The following is a 22,452-nucleotide window of genomic DNA, read 5'->3' on the forward strand; positions in this document are numbered from 1 at the left end:
TTTAATCTTCCGTTCTTCATGCTCACCTCCCTAGCAGGGTCACAGTCTCATCTTCGAGCATACATCCCCAACATTGAGTACACCTCCCGCCCAGCACTACAGACACTTGGCTCGGTGCCTGGCCTGGCACTTGTTGCCCTGCGGGACATTGCTGAAGAGGAGCTATTTCTGAACTACCGACTGAACCCCAACTTGCCCAACCTGCCGGAGTGGTACACAGCCGTGGATGCAGACGAGGATGCTCGCAGGTGGAATTGAGATCTTGCTGGTCAAGTTTTAAAGTGAATCGCACAGATACCTTACATGAGTTCCCTCAGCTAGCATTGAGACTCGTCATGCCTCTGGATGATTGGGAGCTCTGTGCCGTGAGCGCACGGGATCATCGTGAGATGGGGCCGGGGGTACTGCTTGCGAGGCAAGGGATCAGGGCACTCAGCCTGACAGGTCTGAGGTAATCTGCGTGACCTGACTCTGTCCATGTGCAACATGTACTACAGATGGTCCAGGGTAAGGTGCTCACACTGATGCTCCATGGCATCTTGTATCCAATCGGCAAGGAGAGGATGATCTGGTGCTGACGGCTACGCCAACGGGAGTGTGCTGTGCATGACAGGCAAACCCTCGTTGCACATTGCGCGCCTTGAGTCCCCTTCCCACCCACCCTTGTTGCTGGTCCAGTCAGGTCTGTGTACGTGTCGAATGCCATATTTAATATTGACAAAGTCGGTGTCAGACAGAATATCGAACCTGGTGTGCTGAACAGGGCTGTGATGGAAATCACTAACCTCCTCGCCCATGGGCATGATCAGTCCAGGAGCAGTCAGGGTAATGCGATCAAAGCATCGAGGTCATAGATCTACACATACTACCCAACAGACATCTGGAATGGCATCTGAGGCGGATGTCGAGGAGGAGGATGTATCGGCGACAGCAGAAAATGTCCCCGACGAAATCCTCATGTGGGAGAAGGACGCGCTGGAGCGACTCTGGGAGGAGATCCCTCTTCATGGGTACCTCGGAGGTGGGCAGAGTGGGTGCATGAGGCAACATCTTGCTCCTCATTCGCGCAATCCTGCATGCGCATGCTCTGGCGCGGGTCGTTTGACGGGTGCTCAACAGGCTTGCCCCCCATGTCTTCATCCTGCCATGACACCTCCGGATGTGCTTCACCCCAGAGCTTCAAGATCAGGTGTGCGAGGGACCTCTCCTCCCGAACCGCGAGTTCGAGCTGCCCTATTTCAGATGTGGTGCGTGCCGGCTATGGCTTGCTGGGGGGCCGCGCCACGATGTATGCCAGTTGGGGTCGGCTTGCTTCACTCATCCGCCACAAACCAACATGGGACACACCGGTCGTGACATCTCTGCCACATGCCACAACACACCAGAGACGGACTGCCTAATGTTCCCGGGCGCCCGCATGGGTTTTACATTCGAGGCTCGACAGGTCCGAATCATGCAGCAAGCCCTGGAGCAGCCGCCGCCCTTGACTGGCCTCCTCGTGGTGGTGAGCAATCTTGCATGGCAGTGACTCCGGGAGCGGTGCAGGCTGGCAGGCAGGGCACACGCTTTGCAAGAGCCAGAGCTTGCTCCCTGGGCGTGCAGGGAAGCGGCAGCGCCCCGGTACAGCACCCAGACCCTGGCCCGGCTAGGCAGTCGCCGTATGGCTGCATCGTTTGCATCGAACGGAGGAGGGAGGGGGCGGCAAGCGGTATTTTCAGAGGTGAGGGCAGGGCTCAGGCAGCAGGGTTTGTTTCTCTGCAAGACCCCGTCTTGGACCTTGTAGGGTGATTTTGGCGCGACGCGGAAACCACAGGGAGCGGCAGCTTGTGTGTCGCTCCCGGCCCTTGCGACCGCCACCCCCTGCCACCTCCCTGTCCAGCCCTGCAGCGCTGCATGGTGTTGGCAAAGCCGGGGGATTACCAGGCTCAGCCGTGCAGGTCTGTCCTGCCACTCCCTGACGACGTCTGCGTGCCGAGGGAGGTGGCAGAGGGCCTGACGCCCTGGCACCCCAGCCTCTTCGCCTTCAACCGCGGTGAGGATCTCCTGGCAGAAAGGGCCCTGGAGCTGGCACAGAGGCTCGTCCCCCGGGTGAGTGCAATGAATGGAAGACGAGGGTGGGAGGGATGCTGGTGCGAGATCAGTTCAGAGCACAACCCTGCAGGGACCCCTTCTGTCGCGTCACAAGTGGGGGCAGGATTACGGGCAGGTGCTGCGTGGAGGGCCAAGGCCCCAGCGCCTACGCCCTTCCCTTGCCCTCCCTCTCGCTGTGCAGGGAATCAGGGGTGTGCGAGTGGGAGACCCGGCCAGCTACATTGCAAACTGGTTGGCCAACAACATGCCGATCAGCTGGATAGACCAGGTCAAGATGTTCACTGCCCAGACCAGTGAGTGGCAGGAGCTGAGGTGTGTGGAGGGGTACTGCCTGTTGCCAGGCGGATATTCCCTGGTCCTGTTGCAGCTTTCCCATGTTGCCGTTGAGTAAGTACCGACCCACCATCGCCACTGAAGCTTCGGAGCGGCTGGAGATTGCTGCCGAGGCGCTGGGCAGAATGGGGGCTGTCCGCTGCGCCCGGTGCGGGCACAGAGTGAGCTGGCGATTGTTCTGTGCGGTGGACCTGGGGCGATGACCCTTGCATGCCCGTCGCCCTTTGCCGACTCGGACGGCGGGGCAGTGGATGGGGGCTGGTAGACAGACCCACACCCCATGTTTCTTGCGCAGCTGGAGAGGAATGTCCAGCTGGTGGAACTCAGCTCGGATGGTATCACGCACAGATTTGTCAATCCTCACTGCATGCACATACCGGCAAGTTGGACGGGCGTTGATGCGGTGGGCCCTGCACCGGGATCGCAGCTGTCACGCCATTGGGGACATGGCGTGCTGAACGCTCAGGCAGGACCGAGCTGTGGCATCACCTGTGTGCAGGTTTCATCTCTGCACAGGGAGCCGTGCCATCGGCGAGGCAGCCCCACAGCCACCCTTCAATAGTGTACCTGACGATCTCTGCCCACACCTCCCCTTCACGCAGGTGATCTTCATGATGGCAGAACGACCCTCCACGGGATGGAATGGGCCGCTGGGATCCGGACTGCACTCCTGGCTCCCTGGCTATGTGAGTCCCTGCCTGAGTTTTCAAGGAGGAGGCAAACCCCGGTCGCATGGGGGGCGTAGGTGCTGCTGCACTGTGGCCCATAACATACTGGCCGGCACAGACAACAAATACCCACAGGTCTGTGCCAGCCCCCTAGCTTAACATACACCGTTGCTCACCCTCTTGTGCCACCTCATGCACAGGGCTGGCTGACCACGGCATGCATGGGGTGTCATCTCATGCTGGGCTGGGTGTTCGTCCCCATGCATGGCCAGTACCCTCACAAGATCTGGGCCATCATGCGCGATCATGTGGGCCTCACATCTGGGAGGTAATGCGGCAGGCGGGAGCTTCAGCGGGCTTCAGCTGACCAGATTGTAGGATATCCGGGAGAAGACGTGTCACTGTTGCATTCAGGCTCGCAGGAATGACCCTTGATGAGATGCACCATTTGCAGCAGCAGTTGAGGTCCTCTGACGCAAGCTTTGCCTTGATGTCGCCCTTCTCTTCACATTCGATATGCCTGCAAAAGCATTGCACGTATGCACCCATGGATTGTAGCCCTCTAGGGCCTGCCTGTAGTAGGATACCACAAGAGTGCATACTATTGCTTCCGTGAAATGAGATGCTGGGACCTTGTCGATCGAGCTATGCCTAACAGGGACAGGAATGCGAACCGGGGTGATCGTCGGGACATACAGCTTGATCACATAAACCCCAAGCTTAAAGAGAAGGAAACCCTTCATGACCCTTCGTTTGTATTGAACTTTCGCTGTCCTACTCTGCGAACCTGTGCACAAGCCCATTTGGGCTGCAATCTGAGTAATAACAGGGATCCATGACGACCGCAGCATCACCGGACCCCATTCGAGTGGGCGTGATCGGTGCCGGCAGCAATACCAAGCTGTATCACATCCCGAATCTGCAAAAGCATGCCGGGGTGACGGTTGAGGTCGTCTGTAATCGGACAGTCGAGAGCGCTCAGGCTGTAGCCAAGGAATTTGGCATCCCAAAGGTGGCAAGCCACATGCTTGGGTTTCGCAAGTTGGGTCTGTTGTCAGCGGTGTCAGAGATGTGTCTTGACCAATCGTAACCAGCAGACCGTGCGCGATCGTCACCTGATCGCACCCCTCTCCACACCAGGCGGTGGCTGACTGGACATCTGTAATAATGGACCCCACCTTGGATGCCATCGTCATCGGGACATGGCCAAACATGCACAAACCCTTGGTGCTGGCAGCACTACAAGCTGGGAAACACGTGCTCTGCGAAGCCAGGATGGTGAGCCGTGAAATGTCCACAGTTGTAGAGTAAGGGAGCCTACTCATAATGCTGGACTAGACCTTGACAGCCTTACCAGATCCAATCTCCCAGGCCCTGAACTGGGGAGAGGCACTGGAGATGCTGGATGAATCGCGCAGGCGCCCACCCCAGGTTGCGCAGATCGTCCCGTCGCCCCTAACCCTTCGCTATGATGCCGCCATCCAGGAAACAATCAAGTAAGTCCTCCCGGTGTGACAGGGTGGGGGTGAGAGGTGAGAAAGTATTCTTTCAGAAGTGTCCACATTCTATTTTGAAGTGCAAGGTGCCCATGCAGGGGGCCCTCGGCGTTCCTCTCACGGGCTTCTCCACAATCACCACTCACTCTCACAGGTCTGGGGTCCTGGGGCAGCTGACCTACATCACGGTGAGGGGGGTGGCGGGCTGGCCCGAGGCTAACGGCGCCCCCATGACATTCCGCCAGGACGCAGAGCTGTCCGGGGACAACATCCTCTTCCTGGGCATCATGTACGAGGCCCTGGCCAGGTGAGCGGTCGCCGCGCGCCGGCGTGCTCTCCGAACTGTGCCACGGGGGGCCGCACCCTTTCCCAGCCCCTCTGAGCTGTGCACAAGCACCCTGGACTCAACACGCACCCGACAGTGTACAGGTGGGTCGGCCACGCCAGCAGCGTCGTGGCGATGGGCCAAACCGTGGTCAAGTGGCGCACAGACCCCGCCACGTCAGCGCTGCGCAGCGTGGAGGTTCCAGACCACCTGGACGTCCTGGCCCGCATGGCCTGCGGCGCCCAGGCCCACCTCCTCCTCAGCGCCGTGGCGGGCGGCAGCGACCGCCCCGCCCTGGAGTTCTGGCTGCATGGGTCTCAGGGGGCGCTGCACCTGGACCTCGCCGCCGGCGCCCTGACCCTGAGCCGGCCGGACGTGGAGGGGGGGGCGCCCCAGCCGGTGCCCCTGGCGCACCCCGGGGCATGGCGGGTGGAGGAGGAGTTTGTGGGGGCCATCCGGGGGAAGGAGCGGGTGCGCCTGACCGACTTCCCCACCGCCGCCCGCTACATGGAGTTCACCACCGCCGTGGCGAGGAGCCTGCGCAGCGGCCACAGCGTGGGCATGCCCCTGGTGTAGTCGCGGCGTGCTGCAGGGCTGGAGGGCGGGTGCACAGGAGCATGTGGGAAGCCGGATGGAGGGCTGCCCCTCCGGCGACCTCACCCACCTCGAGCCTGGGCATGCCAGCTGGAACGTTGTGCAACAAAAAGCTGTTACACGGGGTCGAGGGAAGGGACTATCAAGGGATGGGCAGGGCGCGGAGGGAACCCGCACTCTCGAGGAGAGGGGCAGGCACAGGGCCAGGTAGATTGAATTATGACACTGGTGCGGCTTGTTACATATGCCGACCTCGTTTTCCACGAGGCAGGAAGGGGCACGGCGGGGGCGCCTACAGCTTGGAGGACTCGGCATCCTTGCAGGCGGAGCAGGTGAGGTAGCTGCCCACATCCGCGGAGCCGGTGTTCATGCTGCCGACGTTGGCTGCGAGGCAAGTAAGAAAGGGGAGAGAAGATGCTGGTGAGCAACATCGGTGCATCACGAGTGCACCATCGAAAGCAGAAGATTCGCTGGGCAAGAAGACAGGGGCATACCCCCTTTCCGATTTCCTGGGCCCAAGCCAGTCCAGCTCAAGGCCACTCACCAGAGCCGAGGTTGAAGTCGCCCACGTTGGCTGCGCAAGTTGGGTGGGAGAAATTGTGGGTGAGCTGAGTCAGCCTGGGACGCTGATTTGCAGCAGGGCAGCAAGACAGTGCACAGCACTCTACTCCTGCCACTCATTTGATCATAGGCAGCGTACCAGAGCCGTTGTTGAAGTTGCCGACGTTGGAGTTGCCGATGTTGCCGAAGCTGCAGGAGTGTGGGGGTTATCAGGGGTTGTTGAGAGATACTGAGAACCCAGGTGTCATGAGTGGCTTCAGGATGTCGCCACCGCCCAGTTTAGCATCCAATATCGTACCAAGACAGCTGCCCAGCCCTCCCCTCCTTACCCATTGTTGTCGGTTCCACTCAGCTGGTGCAGCTTCTTGCCGCAGCCCGCCTTCGCGGTGCCCCTGACGCACTCGATGAACTTGAAACCGGTACACTTGCCGGGGGTGCCCTTGCAGATGTCACCTGGGTTCAGAACATGATTGAACATGACTCGGCTGTTGGTCCCTGCAGGGAGGGGTTCCCCACCCGAGGAGGGTTTCCTCACACAGCCCGCCAGAAGCACAACCCACCAGATCCGATCTGCAGCGAGCGGACGACGGTGCCCGCAGAGAAGTCGCTGAGCTGGAAGCTGGCAGCCTTCTCGAGGCCCTGGCGCCTGGAAGGAAGGAGGGAACCAGATCCAGGTGGTGAGCATTCAGTTTGGGAGAGTGAAATGCTCTAGCTGCTCCATGCAGGACGTAGCTTGAAGGTTGTGGGCTGAACGCAACATGTAATTATGTGTGCAGCGGCAATTGGCCTGGTCCTAGCCACTCTCTGGACCCCTCTAACAAGCTGCTCACTGGCACCAGGCGTTGGCCACCAGCTTGCCCTTGGTCTTGTCCTCCTCATCAGCGGTCGTGGCAATCTGGTAGGTGGCGTCCTCGTACACGAGAGTGATCGCAGGCTGGGGGAAAATCCAGCAGTCTGGGTAGCTGCTCCAGCCAGTTATGTTCAACACATTGTACAGTGCTGCGAATGTGTGCAGGGGAGGAGGGTTGAGGGCAAGCTGGAGAGTGAGTTCACCAGAGTTTGACCTTGATATTTGACTGATCGCATGCACATGCCCAGCGACACGGAATCCGGACGAACACGGCAACCCCGTCCGGCATCCACTCACGCTCCAGCTCGTACAGCACGGGGAACTCCTCCTCAACAGCGGACGCCGTCGCCGCCAGGGCGATGATCAGGAAGGCACCGAAGCTCATCATCCTGTGTGTGACAGAGGAAACCCTTCCTAACAAAGCAGGAGGGTCCGGCCAAGGCTTACGCAGACGGGGGAAAAGCTCCGGGCCCTCGCTTCACAGACGAGCTCTCAGAAGTACTCATACGATCCCTTCTGGAAATCTGCACTCCAACCAAGCTGGAAAAGGCCCGATGTGCCCGCCGCGCAAGGGGTGTCAATACCAGCAGCGCACCTGATGAGGGGACGCGGATCTTGGAGATTCGGCGGCGAGTCCACGAAATTCTCTCACAAACTGGTGGAAGAGAAATAAGATCTCGTTCCTGGTGGTGCGTACACCATTCTAGGCAGCTCAAATTTTAACTCGACGCGTCGGCCGGGAACGACGGAGAAAGCGAGCGCACGCGCCCCCAAACCCCACAGATGTAGCCTCACTTCAGGCTCTTCTTAAGAGATTGGCCAAACCTCCAGCACACATCGAGAAATTTGCATTAGATTGCATATCAAAAGAATCTTACTTACAGCGTAGGAGTCGATGCCACCTGGGTCATCATTCCAGCGCAAAGGAGCAGTTGCAGTATCGGGTGAGCACGGGTGGCGCCCTGGGTGCCATATGAGTCCGTGCTATTCCTTGCACATCCCATGGCTGCATTTCATGGGAGACCCACATTACCTGAGCAATTTTCGCCCTTGCGCAGATCCACGCACCCGTCCCGGTCAGCATGGTCAGACAGTCATATCAAGCGGCTTGGCAGATGTGGATGCCATCTTTGGAGGTGGCTACCCCCTGGGCTCCTTGATCCTGTTGCTAGAAGATGGTTCCACCCACCTACATCACTTACTGGTGCAATACTTCCTTGCAGAAGGCGTCGTCAGTGGACAGGTGGCCATGGGTGGGCGCCTGGCATCTGGGTAGGCTGTGCTGCTCCAGAGATCCCGCCGCATGACTGCCGCAACATGATAAATTCCATCACCACACAGAGCGTGCTGCTGGGCCACGGAGAGCAAGGGCCAGCCCCATCCCTGGCTGCCTGGCTGCCCGCTCAGCTTCAGACCAAGGACAAGGCAAGCGTTGTAGAACCCGGCATGTTTGGGCGTGAACATAGCTGTGGACCACAACTTGCCATGTTGTTGATTACCTGACAGCCGCCTCACGTTGGCCCGACACCTGACCACTCCCCCGCATCCCCGCGTCCCCTGCAGGAGCCGCCGGGCGTCGAAGCGGAGGGCGATGCCGGCCTGCGCATCGCCTGGCAGTACCGACGGTACATCACCAAGGCCCAGCAGCAGCAGGAGGGTATTGGGACGGCGGTGGGACGCGGGAGCGGATTGGGGCCATCCAGCAGCGGCGGCATTGCCACGGCAGGCAGGGCAGCCCCTCCCAGCAAGCCCCGGCCCTGGGCCACCGCCTTTGACCTCAGGAAAGCAGCGGGCGCCGAGGTGCTGGATGCCCACAGGCACCGCGTCGTGAGTCTGTGCTGCGAGGAAGGCACAGCGGCAGGCACCCATGAGCCCGTCGACCCCGCTCGTGCATTGCTCAGGGAGGCTGGAAGCTTCGTTGCCGGCCTGCGCGACGCGTCCGCGGCACCTGCTCCCGGCAGGCCGACCGGCACTGGCCCTGCGCCGCCGGGAGGGGAGTGCAGTGCGTCAGGCCTGGCGACCCCCACCCCGAGCGGCGCGCCTCTAGCCCTGCCCGCCCCAAGCACCCCAACGGCGCCCCGCGCCCCCTTGCCCCCGCGCAGCGCGGAGGCCGTGGGGCGCCTGGTCTTCACGGGACTGGCCGGAGGCAGCTGGCCGGAAGGTGCCGAGGCGGGCCTGGCCCCCTTGTTGTCAGGCATCCGTGCCCGGGTGCGCGCTGCGGCCGCGGTGGCGCTGGTCACGCTGTCGCCGGCAGGCCTGGCGCCGGCCGTGCTCGCCCAGGCGCAGCATGCTGCGGACGCTGTGCTGGCGCTGGAAACCGTGGCCAGCGACGCTGAGCTGGTGCGCATGGTCCCTGACCCCGGCTCCATTGCGGGCCTGCTGTGCGTCAGGCGGCTTCCGCTGGGTTCGGCCCTGCAGCCGCCGGTCCCCGACGCCCCCCTGCACCTCATCAGGTCGGTGCTTTGGGTTAGATAGCGTGTCTTTTCTTGTGTTGGCGGGGAACATGCAGATCTTGGTATACAGAGCACAATTCATCTTGGATCATGTGAGCTGCACCCTCCACACAGGCACCTCCGCCGAAGGCTCTCCATTCGACCAGTGGAGCTCGACCCTACTCTGGACTTGGATGAAGCACAAGGGACCTCAGCCTTGAGATCCACTGCAACTTCTCTCTGTGCTGCCCCGCAGGGCGTAACCGCCTCTCTAGACTTCTGAGTTGTCTGTGAGAGTGTACAACATGAGAGGGGTGTTTTTGCATGTGCTGTGCATTGCGCCCCATGCACGGGGGAATCTTGTGACAGCAAACCAGATGTGGTCATCAAATCAGATGCTATATCTCCTGATGATACTTGTCGGTTGCCACATTGGAGAAGCAAGAGACGACAGGGGGAAGGACTCGTGCTTTCGTCCATGGTGGGTTGCAGTTGTACGAAGCTGTAGTCCCCTTGCATGCTTTGTCCCAAACAGAAGCGCATTGCACTGCGCAATCCATAGACCAAAATCGACATTGTGTCCATTGTATCGCCCCGATCAGATTACAGGAAGGGATTGGTCGTTGCCCAAGGGGTAGATTGTGGTCCCAAACTCAGAGGCCGCTGCTCGAATATTGACCGGGCGGTCTGCACCGCTAGTCCTCGAAACGGCTGTCGGCTGCCTGTATTCGCCACAATAAAGGGTACCACGGCACTAAACAACTGCCCAGCGGGCAGTGGGCGAGCTGCAGCATGTCGGATCACTTGCCGGCACCTGCAGACCAGTTGCTCTCCCCTTTCCGCCTGCTCCTCCTCCTCTGCACCTTGACGGTGGTCATCTACTTTGACAAGGGAGCTATCGCCTCTAATGGAGTAAATGGAGCCCAGTCCACTACCGAACGCCCCGGCTTCGGCATTCAGGCAGGACTTGCATGGGTTTGAAGAGGCAGGCAATGCACAACCCCAGGGGTGCACTGAGCAGTACTGCTCAACTATGGCCCCCCCCACGACCCACATTCCACTCCCCCATGCTCTCAGGGTGACTTTGACTTGAGTATCGTGAAGGATGGATTCCTTGCAACTGCTCTCGTGGTGGGTGTTGAGTCATGCGATCTGAGGAGTCTGAGCGCTGAGAGTTTCCTGTTTGTGGGACATCTTGATACTCAGGAGCCTTGCCCTCTGGCGTCTGCATACAGGCGGGCATCACTCTTTCAGCCCCTGTCTCCGCGCAATGGGCCAAGTCCCACAACCACCTGCGCCTCATCGGCATGGGGATGGTGCTGTGGGCGGCCGGGGCAGCAGCGTGCTCCCTGGCGCCAAACTATGCCTGCTTGCTGGCGGCCCGTGTCCTCATGGGGGTCGGCACAGGCCCCTTCATCGCCGTGAGCGCCCCCTTGGTCGGTGAGGTGCAAGGGGCAGGGGAGTCGAGTACAGGGTGGGGGTTGCTGCCGCGAGTATGAGATGGGCTCAACATCCCAAATCCTGGACCCAAGAATATTGCTCGCCTGTCTCATCGCCCACCACACATCAGAACCCTTCATTTTACTGGCTCTACCCCACGAGACAAGATCTCAATACCCAAATATTTTCCTTTTGCTCAACCCCTTCCCGTCCAGACGACACGGCTCCCAAGGAGCGTAAGTCTCTGTGGCTGGCGGCCCTCTTCCTATGCATCACACTGGGCTTTGCCCTGGGGTTTGTGGTTGGGGGCGTGGCCGGCCTGAGGTTTGGATGGCGGGCCGTGCTGGCAGGCGAGGCAATTGGCATGCTGCCCTTTGCCCTGTCCCTCCTCCTCGCCGCCGACGTGCCACGGAGGGCGCACAGCGCTCCCAGCAGGGCCCAGGCTGAACAGAGGGGGGCGTGGCATGAGGCCTGGGCGGACCTCCGTGCCCTGCTTTCTTTGCCCATCGCCTGCCTCACCATCCTGGGGCTGTGCCTCTTTGTGGGAGCACTCGGCACGCTTTCCTTTTACGGTAGGTCCTGTTGTAGGGGGATGTGCATGTGCAGGGTGATGCATCGGCTGACCCATGAGGACAGCTGGAATTGAAGGCGGGCTCCAACCTTGCTTACCTGGCAACGCTGCAGGACAGATCCCCCCACCTGTTTGGTCTCCCTGCAGGCCCCAAGGCCGCGCGAGCCATCCTGGAGATCTCCCCCGAGGTGGCCGACATTGGATTCGGGATCGTCACGCTCGTGGCAGGTTGGTTGGGCACGGTATAGGGCTGATCAGCCGAGGGCCTTGGGTGCATCATGGCTGTCAGATATGCTGCATCTGCATCGTGCCATACCCCTCCTGCAATGCCCTTTCCCTGCGCCCTCTGGACCTTCCCAGGGTCGGTGGGCACTGTCGTGGGGGGCCTCCTGCTGGATGCCATCGGGGCCAGCCTCAGGAACGCCCTCCTCGTCTGTGCCACGGCCGTCTTCCTGGGCTCCAGCATCGTGATGGCCGGCTTTGCGTTTGTGTCCAACCTCCCTGCTTTCTTCATCACCCTTACTGCCGGCAACCTCCTCCTCTTCATCATCGGGGTGAGGCATGGGCAAGGGGGCTGTCCATGGGCAGGAAGGTGGGGTCGCCTCGGATATCAACAACGGTGGCTCGCAGCTCCCAGTCAATACTGTCACCCTGCTCTTCTCCAACCAGGCACCCTCCCTGGGCGTGCTCCTGTGGAGCTGCCCTCCCCAAATGCGGCCCTTTGTCCTCAGTGCGAGCGAGGTGGCGCAGCACGTGCTGGGGGACGTGCCGACGCCGCCCCTCATGGGCGCCCTGCAGCAGTGGAAGGGCGACTGGCGGCTGACCATGGTCGCTAGCACGGGCCTGATCTGGGTCAGCACCTTCTTGTATGTCGCGGGGGTGTTCCTCGTTCGCAGGGCGCCCCTGCAGCCCAAAACCGTGGAAGGCCTGGATGGCAGCGAGGGCGAGGACGAGCAGCTGGCACAAGGGCTGTTGGAGGTCGTGGACGCACGCCTCGTCGGCGTCCTCCCTGTGTAAAAACATGCCTGTATGTGATGACAGTGTGGTGGAGGCAGGGCTGCCTCATGCAGCTTGTACAACTAAATCATTTCCTTGTAATGTTCACCAAAGGATGCCTTGTGGCAGTATCATGGACAGAATGAGGCTACAGTGTGCTACGTCTGCATTAGGGGCCTTGGGCAGTGTTGGAATCCGCTGCAGCTTGCAGCATGCACAGCGCGAGATATTCGCCTCGTACTTGAGCATACCCGCAGTGGACACCACACACAGGCCAACAGATTCGCACTCTCACAGTATTCATGTAGTACAAAGCCATGCTATTGCCTTATCTCGTTCCCGCTGGTTCCAGTGGCCTATAGACCTCGCCCCCCCCTGGCCACTAGTTCGAGTTTCGATCCGGCGCATGGAGCCAGGACCATCGTCTTCAGACCCACCCGGTCGCCTCGCCCACCATCCAGCGCCTTAATGTCCCTAACTGTGCAATGGGCTCCCAGGTTGGGCTGCATGAGATGTGTGGCGAGGCAGGCGCGATCCGCGACGGCCAGAGGCCGAGGCCTCGGTGCCAGCCGGCATGCCAGCAGCGGCACTCAGGTGGATCAGCCAGACCCTGGCCCTGTCCTGGAACGCCATGAGTTTGTGGTCCACCCCAGAGATGTCCTGTCCGCGGACCAGGTGGGCGTGCTTGGGGCCAGAGAGGAGGAGCAGGACGTCGTCCTCCATGGGTGGCGCAGCCCACCCTCCTACCATCCACACGCCCATGCGTTCCTCCGACCCCACCCCCCTCACTTCCACAGGGCCGCATGCGCCTGGACGCCTACCTCTCCAAGATGCTGCCCGGCGCCAGCCGGGCGCGCCTGGTCTCCTGCATCCGGTCGGGGCTGGTGGGCGTCAACGGCGCGCCCCCGCCCAAGCCCTCCACCCCCGTCCGCGCCGGCGACGTCATCAGCTGCGGGCTGGCCCCGCTCCCTGCCTCCCGCGCCCTGCCCCAGGACATCCCGCTGGACGTCGTGTACGAGGACGCCCACCTCCTGGTCCTGAACAAGGCGGCAGGGATCGTGGTGCACCCCTCCGCGGGCCACGCCGACGGCACGCTGGTCAACGCGCTGCTGCACCACTGCGGCGTGCGCGGCATGGAGCTGGAGCCGGGGCACGCCGCCCCCACGGCCCTACTGGGCGGGGCTGCGGGCGCGGCAGAGGACTCCGAGGACGAGGACGAGGACGACGACAGCGACGTGGAGGACGAGGTGGCGTCCTCGCTGGGGGAAGGGGGGGGGGCGCTGCGGGGCAACGGTGCCGGAGACACACGTGGGGTGTCTTTGCAAAAACATACCAGCCATCAACCAGGCGTCATCCGGCCCGGCATCGTGCATCGGCTGGACAAGGGCACCACCGGCCTCCTGGTTGTCGCCAAGACAGAGGCGGCACGAGTGGGCCTGGTCGAGCAGGCGAGTGGGGAGGGTGGTGATGGGTGCTTTCAGTGAACAACCCCCTGCATCCATCGCGACCTGCCCGAGGCCTTTGCATGCCTCCTACTCCTCACCATCGTCGTCAGCCTTGGATGGAACATGTTGTGGATGCCGCCAGATGCATCGCGCTGCGCCTGCGTGCTTGGGACCGGCCAGAAGGCCCCTCCACCACTTCCAGCCCCGTGAGTACTGCATCCCCCGCAGTCTCAACAGCAGTGCCACCACAGGAACCCTCTCCCCCTCCCCCCACTCTCCCTCACCCAGTTCCGCGCTCGCACGGTGCAGCGGCTGTACCTGTCGGTGACGCTCAACACCCCCCACCCGGCCCGGGGCCGGCTGGAGACCAACGTCGGGCGCGACTGTGCGAGCCGCATGCGCATGGCCACCTTTGCCGCGGCCTCCTCGCGCGGCCGCCTGGCCATCAGCACCTGGGCCGTGGAGCGCGAGCTGGCGGGGGGCGGCGCGGCGCTGACGCGCTGGCGGCTGGGCACGGGGCGCACGCACCAGATCAGGGTGCATGCGCGACACCTGGGCTGCCCGCTGCTGGGCGACGAGGCCTACGGCGGCGGCGCGGGCGCCAGCGGCGCGGCGCTGGGCAGGGGGCGCCGCTTCCTGACGGAGCGCGGCGCGGCGGTGGCGCGCGCGCTGGGCCGCCCCGCGCTGCATGCCGCGACGCTGGGCTTCAAGCACCCAGCCACGGGCGAGGCGCTGGCCTTCCAGGCGGCCCTGCCGCGCGACTTTGAGGAGCTGCTGGCGCGGCTGGAGGACCCGGTCTGGCAGGAGGCGGCGAGGCGGTGAGGGCGCGGCCCGGCGTGCGCGCCTCTTGCTAAGAGCACACAGCTGGGTCGGGGCGACCGCCTGCCTCCCAGTGTGTCACACTCACAACCGGACCCCTTCAGACTGCTCTCGTTCCAGCTATGCCTCGGGTTTCATGTGCACCAGAGTCTTGTCAGGATTGTCATTGTATACGAGGGGGGAAGGGGGTAATTGAAAGGCAAGGGGCACACTGCCGCCTCGGCTGGCAAGAGACATGAAGGGGAGGAGGGCTCAACCCTCCTGCATCATGTCGTCGTCTGGAAGAGCCATACCTCCCTCAAAACTTTTCTCCGAATCAGTTTCCGCTGCCTGTGCCGGGCCAGAGACGACAATCACCGAGTGAGTGGCAAGCCTGGTGAATCAAGCATCGATCAGACACACGACCCAGAAGCAAGCCGGTGGTAGACTCTCTGCAGATTCCTTACCTTGGCGGGGTCAAAGGGCACGATGGCCATGGAGTGGTAGGCCGGTGTGGGACCGCAGTTCAGCACCGGGTAGCTGGCCAGGAGCATGTGGGGTGGCGGCATCAGCTGGGCACGGGCATTGCAGTCCCTCGCTGGCGGCTGGGGTGCCTGGGCATGTCTGACGTCGTCCTCTGGGCCCCGCTTTCTTCCCTGCCCAACGTGAGCCTGGAGGGAGACGGGCTCCTGAGGCTGTGCGCTGCTGTCTGCTCGCCCCAAGGCTGCCGCGCCAGGTGCCGGGAAGCTGAGGTGGGAGAGCCTGTGCTGAGCATCCTCAACCTCAAACTCCAGTGAAGCAGGGAAAGTGGTGTCGGCCCATCTCACCAGCTCCAGACCCTGCAGGTAACTCAGATGCCGTTGAGCACCATTGCCTCACTCATATGGCTCGCATGAAGAGAGTGTGCTTGCATTTCAGCCGCTGCTCCAACCCCTTCCCCTTGCAGAAGATTCAAGAGTCCCCAACTTGCCTGCTTTCGGGCACGCTTCCTGCGACACTCCGTGATGTCTCCCCATTCCTGTTCCGAGGGACGTCCTCCAAGGACAGAGCTGCCCTGCCTTGGCTCAGGCAGGACGTGCGGGGCCGCACAGGCAATTGGGAATAGCGTCGTCATGAGGGTCCGAGAGCTCGTCGGGAGGGGTCGACACCCGAGACGACACGAGTGTCTGAAACTGGGGATGAACCCTCACAGACGTCTTGAAGGGGATTGAGCAGGTATTCAATGGAGGAGTGGGGTCGCTACAGAAGCTTATGCAGCAGGAGGGTTGTGCACTACTTGTGACGAAGGATTTGCGAGAGTGACGTCACGATCTGCGACTCAAGAGGATCACTCAATTCCCAGCTCCGAATTTTAGATATTCTATCTTTGATCGAGGGTCAAGTGAAAGACTGCACAACGTTCAGGACGCGCGTATCAGACATGGAGGCGAGTTGCGATAGCTTCTGGGAGATTCTCGACCATCATCTGGGGAGTGGTGGGCGGTGTCCTCCTCCCGGATGTTCTAGCTCGCCCCACATTCCCGCACGCGGCGTAGGTAGTCTTAATCAGATGTCCACGCATCTGCTTCACCCAACGACCCAGCATCGCCAGAGTTTACCCCATATCTCCTGAGATCTGAGTGCTTAAGAGGGGCAATGGCGCCCTGGGCAGCATATGGACGATAGAAACTATCGGCAAGAACACAGCGCGCTTGATGAGGTAGCCGTTTTGTCTAGTAACTAATCTTTCATATAGAAATTATAACAGAGTAGGCCGTTTCCCGCTGTCAATGTCGTGTTAACGCTGTCTGCAAGCGTGCTCATCTCGCCCAAATCAGCATTGGTCTCTTGCATTTGACAGCATAAAGCATCGGCATATAATTGCGTCGGTACTGGAATAAGTCTCTCTGGTATACATAGAGCAATGACGTCTGCGGAGGTGGCCTCTTCTGAGCACGACTTGGCACCGGTAAATACAGAGGCACGGCAGCATCGCGGTTCTTGGTGGATTAGCCCACGGATACAGTGTCCACTGTTCAACCAAGTTGTGTCCTTACATACATTGAGCAGAAGCATGAGCTGCGGCTGGAGGTCGGCTGGGAGAACAGTGTCACCCTCACGGTGGGTCCTGGCCTCCACACTGGCAAGATTACTGCTGCAATTAATCTAGCCATTGGCCATGCCATAGTGCGTAATACCAGGCCAGTCATCGCTTCCCTGAGGTGTACTACCTATGCAGCTCAAACGAGGGGAGGCAGAGGTGTTTGGGACGGCGCTGGTGCTCGGGGACACCCTCACCCTGACCGGTCAGAAGATTGCAGTCTTCACTTGGGAGGGGTGCAAGCTGGCGATCACAGGGCAGCCAGACATACTGTTGAGTGACGTTGCTGGTGTCTCGGCTGGGCAGGTTCTGCTCTGGTCTGTCGATAGGTTTGGCGACCTGCCAATGTCCATGTGGCTGATAAAAATTCCTGTTTGACGTCTCAAACCTGCTCTCAACCCTGCCCAGGTACACATCGGAAGACACCCCCATGCAGAGCTATGTGAACGTCCACGATGTTCTAGAGGCTCGCCGGCAGCAGGCTCTGACCGAGCAGCGGCGCGGACCCACGACCGTGGTATGTTTCAGGTGCTGGTGTACTTGTGGGGTGTGATGTTTTGCTGCGTCTGCCATGCAAGCTTCCCAAGTGCAGTGCATGTGCAACCTGCTGGGCCTCTGTCCCCGGCATCCAGATCGTTGGGCCCACCGACGCCGGGAAGAGCACGCTGTGCAAGATCCTGATCAACTATGCCATCCGGTGCCGCTGGACTCCAGCGCTGGTCGACCTGGACATAGGTCGGTAGCATGAGGGGTGGGGGTGGGGGGGGGCGGCGTTTTCTGTCTCATGTCACGCTCACCATTGCAGGAGAGGGGTCGCCCAACCTTCTGGGTGAGGGTAGGCATGCACTCCAGAGGCATGGTGCCGTCCATACTGGCTCAAGTTTCATCGCTCGCTCCCCATGACTCACCCCTCTGGTCCACAGGTCAAGGCAGCATCACAGTCCCAGGCTGCATCGCTGCAACCTCCGTGGAGGCGCCCATCGACGTAGAGGAGGGCTTCCCCGTGGATGCCCCGCTGGTCTACTATGCAGGAACGGTGGCCGGCGGAGAAAACATGGCCCTGTATCAGCATCTCGTGGAACGGGTGGCTGATGCCCTGGAGCGAAGAGCTGGGACGGATGCCAAGGTGATCAGGGTATTTGCCGTGGGCTCACAATGTTGTCGAGCATAGCCGCCGGCGCCCGTGCAGGCTGCCCTTGCAAATGTTTGTTCCAGCCCTGCCTGCTCTGGAACCCTAAGTCCCTCAGTGCCAGAGCCGCGCCTCCTCACCCTTCCCATGCCCAGGTCGCTGCCTCCGGCATGATGGTCAACACCATGGGCTGGATAGAGGGCGATGGCTACAGCCTGTTGCGACACACCATTGCATCCCTGGCGGCCGATGTTGTGCTTGTGGTGGGCAGCGATCGCCTGCACTCCCAGCTCTCTTCTGACCTGGCCACCAGCTCGCCAGGTGTGGTGTGGGGGGCTCACGCCTGCTGCACAGCTGTGGTGACTGAGCTGGGCGGCAATGGGTTCATAGACTGCTTCAGGTTCTTTGGGTGCATGGGCAGCAGTCACAAAGTTTTTTAACCCAGCATACACCCAGCATGTCCTCTCCCTATAACCCCCGCCCCCCCCCCCCACCATGCAGCCATTTCGGTAGTGAAGCTTGCCAAGTCGGGCGGGGTGGTGACGCGGACGCGCGAGCTCCGCCAGGAAGCGCGCAAGGTGGGGGCGGCTTCAGAGGTGTTTCTCTCGGACGCTTACCTGTGTCAGTTCAATGCATGGGCTTCCGCCCGATGAGTGCTTTGCACATCGTGGAGGAGCCAGCGGCTGCGCATTCGTCCCCTGGCTGCCTTGCCATCCCAGCCAGGTATTGATGCCTCCCCCCCCGCCAAGCCCCCTGCAACCCCTCGCGCAGGTCCGGGTGGAGGAGTACTTTTACGGGCCCACCCGCTCTCTGGCCCCCGCGTCCCAGACGCTGAAGCTGGAGGGGGTGGAGGTGTACCGGGTGGGCGGCGGCCCCAAGGCCCCACCCTCCGCCCTGCCCATCGGCGCGACCTCCGTGGCCGACCCCCTGAAGCTGGCGCGGGTGACCAACCCCCAGGAGCTGCTGTACACGGTGCTGGGGGTGAGCCATGCACCCACCCCGGACCTCCTCCTCTCCGCCTCCGTGGCGGGGTTTGTGTATGTCCAGGATGTGGACCTGGCCAAGGGCAGCATGAGCGTCCTGGCACCGCGGCCGGGGCCCCTGCCCGGCTCGCTGCTGCTGGCCGGGAACTTCAAGGTGTACCTGGACTGAAGCGACTTCCCCGCCACTGTGGTCTGTACACCAGAGAAACAGGAGTGGGTTGGGAAAGGGTGGTGTTTGGGAAGGGATGCAAGGGTGCAGCAGAAGACAAGGAGGTGCCACAGGGTACTACACTCGTGGGCTCGTCCCGGGAGACATGCAGAATGGGGAAGTACCAGTGGATGGGGTGTGAGGATGGGTGTGGAGCATGTGTAGCAATGCAAGATTGATGGGTGCTCGGATCACATAGGAGGCTGTGGTCCCTGGTCATATGGGATCTTTGCCCAGAACACCGTGCAGAGCTTGTGTTGACGCGTGGTCACGCCACCCCGCGCGTCAGTCGGTGCTCGTCAGTTGGTGCCTGTCAAGCGGATGTAGTCGACCAGGAGGGTCGTGGGAAGGGGGGTGCTGGCGTTGACGGGCTCGGCCCAGTTCCCTCCCAGGGCCAGGTTTCTGTTGTTTCAATGGGATCGGAGTGAGGTCATGGTCATTGATGCAATTAGGAAGGTGCAGGCACGAGGCTGGCTTGTGTGACAGGCTCGCTTGCTGTCCTCCAGTGCTTGGAGGGTTGGTACCCATCGTCACAAGAGAAGAATCCTCAGAGGAGCACCAGGGCCCATATCAAGTCTCAGGCCCGCCCTCCCCCCCAGACCTTGGCACCCACAATATCATGTAGAAGGGTACGTCGAATGGTGCATTGGGGGTTTTGTTGGAGGCCGAGGTAAACCAGCCGTCAGCGCTCACGCTCGAGCTCTGCAGCGTCCTGATGTCATTGCCATTGATGGAGACTGCGAAGCACAGGATGGGGTGGTATGGGATTTGAGCCAGCACGTATCCCTTGAAACTTGAAGGCGCCGAGGATGCAGGTTGATGCCATGCCTCCTGCTCGACACAAACATCGTTACCATAATGAAAAGGCATTGGGCATCCATTACCATACATGTACGTTCCTAGACACCCCTAGAAAATCCACAGGTGAATTGCCCTGCTCACAGGTAATGCTGGTAGACGTCCATGTCACAGCAAAGGTGTTGAAAGCGCTGGACCAGCTCTTGCCAGCGTCTGATTTTGTGTAGAATGTGTTCTTGATTGCGCCTGAGCTGCCCTTGCCATAGTGCAAGCCCTGGGTTGCCCTCGTCATGGCATTGATGGACTCCAGAACATCAATCTGGGGTTTGAGGGGAGGGGAGTGGGATGCTCAGATCAAGGAGTTCCTGCACCTAACCTCTTCCAGCACCCACACACTTGATGGCCATTCATTGGCCAGCACTGAGATGGGAGACTGCCTCAATGATGGGTTACAGAGACTTCCAAGTTCTCCTGGTGATCATCGCTCACTCCAATCCCCCCTCAACCTACCTCTCCTGACATGGGCCAGGCACCGTAGGTGAGGGTGGTGGGAAGCAGCCAGAATGCTGGCCACTGCCCTTGCCCTGTGGGTGGAGGATGGCAGGGAAGACTCAGACATGGAGCTATAGAGAATCGAGGCCGAAAAGATATGCTCATTGGACAACAGAGTATTTAGGAGGCGGTGTCAGTGCTTGGTGGAACTTGATATCGAAAATTGTGAAGACTAGCCATGCAAGCTTGGGGCTGCCTTTAACATGCAAGCTGGCAACCACAATCAGGCGCAGTTCCCCCACCCTCCCTCAACATACCACCACCCAATATTACCAGCGACAGACCTGGCGCAGGGGTCTGGAGGGAGACCTCCAGCTTGAGGGTGCTGTAGGTCTTCCCCGATGAGTCAGCGACGCCCGGGCAGAAACCCACCAGACCTTGGCTGTTGATGCGGCCGGAGGTGTAACTGAAGCCATTCACGGTCTCGCGCTTTGCGGTTATTTGCAGCTGGCCGTTCTGTACAGCCACATTGTCGGTGGTGTAGTACTCCTCCTCGCCATTACCCCAGCCCCTGTTTGAAAGGGCGAAAAGGAGATGGGACAATGACGGTGCCCAGCATTTGAAGGGAGGGGTTGAGAGAAATTAGGCATTACCCCCCAGCATGCCAATTGACATTCAATATGACAGCACAGAACCCTGTTCAGGGCCAGGGGTCCCTGCATGCCAGCTCACCAGTTACCATTGCCGACATCATACTGCCAAAAGTTGGAGTCGAGACTGTCCCCCTCAAACTCTTCCCACCACAGCGCAGTCCAGCCTGGAAGACAGGAGGCATATGAGAGTGAGGTTGTTGAGGGGCAGTGCCAGTCCGTGGCCAGCTTCGGGCCTGCACGTCAGAAGGAGCATCACCGAGCTTGGCCTCCTGTAGCAAAGTCTCCCCCCCACCCACCCGACGGCACGGTGAAGGGAACGTCGCCAGAGGGAGTGGGCACGACGTTTGAGGAGGACCCGGGGGGCGGCGGGAAGCCAGGGGAAGGGAATGGACTCGGCGAGCCTTTGCCCGGGGGTGGTGGGCTGTACTTCTTCCCGGGGGGCAATGGTGGCAGCGGTGGTGGTGAAAATGCTGGGGGGCTCGGTGGCCCTGGGCTGGTGGAAGCCGAGTTGGTCTTCGTTTTTAGAGCCATCGTCACAGACAGTCCCACCGCCGCACCAACCAGGAGGATTGCTCCAAGGGCACACAGCGCAAGCTTGAACTTGATGCCTAGTGTAAACTGGGAGGTTGCGGTCTCATCCTGCCACGTTTTGTCGATACAGATCTTTGGGGGACCTGATGGAGGGACAGAGGTGACGGGAAGCGCACCCCCCTGCGCCATTGCTGTTGCCGCTTCGCTTGTTGGTCGCGCAGGCGACTTGCAGGCTTCACCGCCTGGTAGCGAAAGACCTCAAATGTCACAAGCCGATGGGAGTATACGTCGGATTACGGGCTTCGCTACTCATGAAGTACCCATGTCTATGTATTTGCAGGTCGTGATCATGAAAAATGCCCGCGTGTCACGAAGGTCGCTCGGCAGATCTAGCCCTACCACTCCGCAGTCCGACACCCTAGGCGAATTACTACTGATCCAGTGTGTTGCATATGAATGATGGGCGATGCCTGTATGGTGTGGTGCTTCACGTATTCGTGTCTTATGAGACCGAGACCAGCAATTGGATGTATGCGAACTGACGCGCCCTTGTCCGCGCGCGCGTACGGTCCGCGCCGGACCAATGGTGAACAGGAAGGGCAGTAATCTGATCAAAGAGCCTTGACCGCGCTGTTCGTGCCAGGACTGTCAGCCCTCTGTTGAGAATACTGTCGGTGTGGTCTGTGTTCTCTCAGTCGATCTGGTTGCGAGGGGGGGTCAGCCACCCGCTTGCTTCCACCCCCGCGGAGTTGAATCCCTGGGCTCTTGGAATTCCAGCATGGCCGAGAAACTGGGGGCCTTCGCAACAGATATAACCGACGAAGAGAGAGATAAGGTCGAACTTCTTCGGGCTGAGTTGAAGCCCTTCATCAAGGTGTGCGCGGGGTGGGTCCGTGTACGGAGTCCTCGTGATCAGGGGATGCCTGAGCTCATTCCTCGCCTGCCTCCGGCCCCACGCTGAACCCGCGTCCCCTTCCG

The 22,452-nt window shown here is 60.8% G+C and overlaps 8 protein-coding genes across 8 annotated transcripts; 6 read left to right on the plus strand and 2 right to left on the minus strand.

The window, feature by feature from the left end:
- Positions 1–885: 885 nt before the first annotated feature.
- F751_3775 (hypothetical protein) lies at positions 886–3,424 on the plus strand (the record flags this gene model as incomplete). Its single annotated transcript, XM_011399349.1, has 6 exons — positions 886–1,021; positions 1,880–2,088; positions 2,273–2,403; positions 2,480–2,585; positions 3,027–3,110; positions 3,293–3,424. The coding sequence occupies 6 exons, from the start codon at positions 886–888 to the stop codon at positions 3,422–3,424; spliced, it is 798 nt and encodes a 265-aa protein (XP_011397651.1).
- Positions 3,425–4,259: 835 nt separating this feature from the next.
- Positions 4,260–5,489, plus strand: F751_3776 (putative oxidoreductase; the record flags this gene model as incomplete). The annotated part of the gene is made up of 4 exons (XM_011399350.1): positions 4,260–4,370; positions 4,464–4,588; positions 4,743–4,895; positions 5,018–5,489. The coding sequence occupies 4 exons, from the start codon at positions 4,260–4,262 to the stop codon at positions 5,487–5,489; spliced, it is 861 nt and encodes a 286-aa protein (XP_011397652.1).
- A 310-nt stretch (positions 5,490–5,799) lies between these two features.
- F751_3777 (hypothetical protein) lies at positions 5,800–7,306 on the minus strand (the record flags this gene model as incomplete). The annotated part of the gene is made up of 7 exons (XM_011399351.1): positions 5,800–5,891; positions 6,052–6,081; positions 6,208–6,257; positions 6,398–6,521; positions 6,629–6,714; positions 6,899–7,067; positions 7,216–7,306. The coding sequence occupies 7 exons, from the start codon at positions 7,304–7,306 to the stop codon at positions 5,800–5,802; spliced, it is 642 nt and encodes a 213-aa protein (XP_011397653.1).
- Positions 7,307–8,235: 929 nt separating this feature from the next.
- F751_3778 (hypothetical protein) lies at positions 8,236–9,393 on the plus strand (the record flags this gene model as incomplete). Its single annotated transcript, XM_011399352.1, has 3 exons — positions 8,236–8,352; positions 8,482–8,753; positions 9,021–9,393. The coding sequence occupies 3 exons, from the start codon at positions 8,236–8,238 to the stop codon at positions 9,391–9,393; spliced, it is 762 nt and encodes a 253-aa protein (XP_011397654.1).
- Positions 9,394–10,142: 749 nt separating this feature from the next.
- F751_3779 (Protein spinster) lies at positions 10,143–12,378 on the plus strand (the record flags this gene model as incomplete). Its single annotated transcript, XM_011399353.1, has 7 exons — positions 10,143–10,325; positions 10,428–10,481; positions 10,586–10,790; positions 11,006–11,362; positions 11,509–11,589; positions 11,722–11,915; positions 12,031–12,378. 7 exons carry the CDS (start codon positions 10,143–10,145, stop codon positions 12,376–12,378), a joined length of 1,422 nt encoding a protein of 473 aa, XP_011397655.1.
- A 486-nt stretch (positions 12,379–12,864) lies between these two features.
- F751_3780 (RNA pseudouridine synthase 2, chloroplastic) lies at positions 12,865–14,624 on the plus strand (the record flags this gene model as incomplete). The annotated part of the gene is made up of 4 exons (XM_011399354.1): positions 12,865–13,032; positions 13,155–13,787; positions 14,091–14,339; positions 14,514–14,624. 4 exons carry the CDS (start codon positions 12,865–12,867, stop codon positions 14,622–14,624), a joined length of 1,161 nt encoding a protein of 386 aa, XP_011397656.1.
- Positions 14,625–17,110: 2,486 nt separating this feature from the next.
- F751_3781 (Polyribonucleotide 5'-hydroxyl-kinase Clp1) lies at positions 17,111–18,961 on the plus strand (the record flags this gene model as incomplete). Its single annotated transcript, XM_011399355.1, has 6 exons — positions 17,111–17,197; positions 17,313–17,415; positions 17,604–17,806; positions 17,965–18,130; positions 18,311–18,387; positions 18,581–18,961. The coding sequence occupies 6 exons, from the start codon at positions 17,111–17,113 to the stop codon at positions 18,959–18,961; spliced, it is 1,017 nt and encodes a 338-aa protein (XP_011397657.1).
- Positions 18,962–19,299: 338 nt separating this feature from the next.
- F751_3782 (Glucan endo-1,3-beta-glucosidase A1) lies at positions 19,300–21,663 on the minus strand (the record flags this gene model as incomplete). Its single annotated transcript, XM_011399356.1, has 7 exons — positions 19,300–19,402; positions 19,614–19,737; positions 19,943–20,117; positions 20,309–20,382; positions 20,635–20,861; positions 21,023–21,107; positions 21,501–21,663. The coding sequence occupies 7 exons, from the start codon at positions 21,661–21,663 to the stop codon at positions 19,300–19,302; spliced, it is 951 nt and encodes a 316-aa protein (XP_011397658.1).
- Between the last annotated feature and the right edge of the window lie 789 nt (positions 21,664–22,452).

Source organism: Auxenochlorella protothecoides (assembly GCF_000733215.1).
Source record: "Auxenochlorella protothecoides strain 0710 unplaced genomic scaffold scaffold40, whole genome shotgun sequence".
Taxonomy (NCBI): Eukaryota; Viridiplantae; Chlorophyta; class Trebouxiophyceae; order Chlorellales; family Chlorellaceae; genus Auxenochlorella; species Auxenochlorella protothecoides.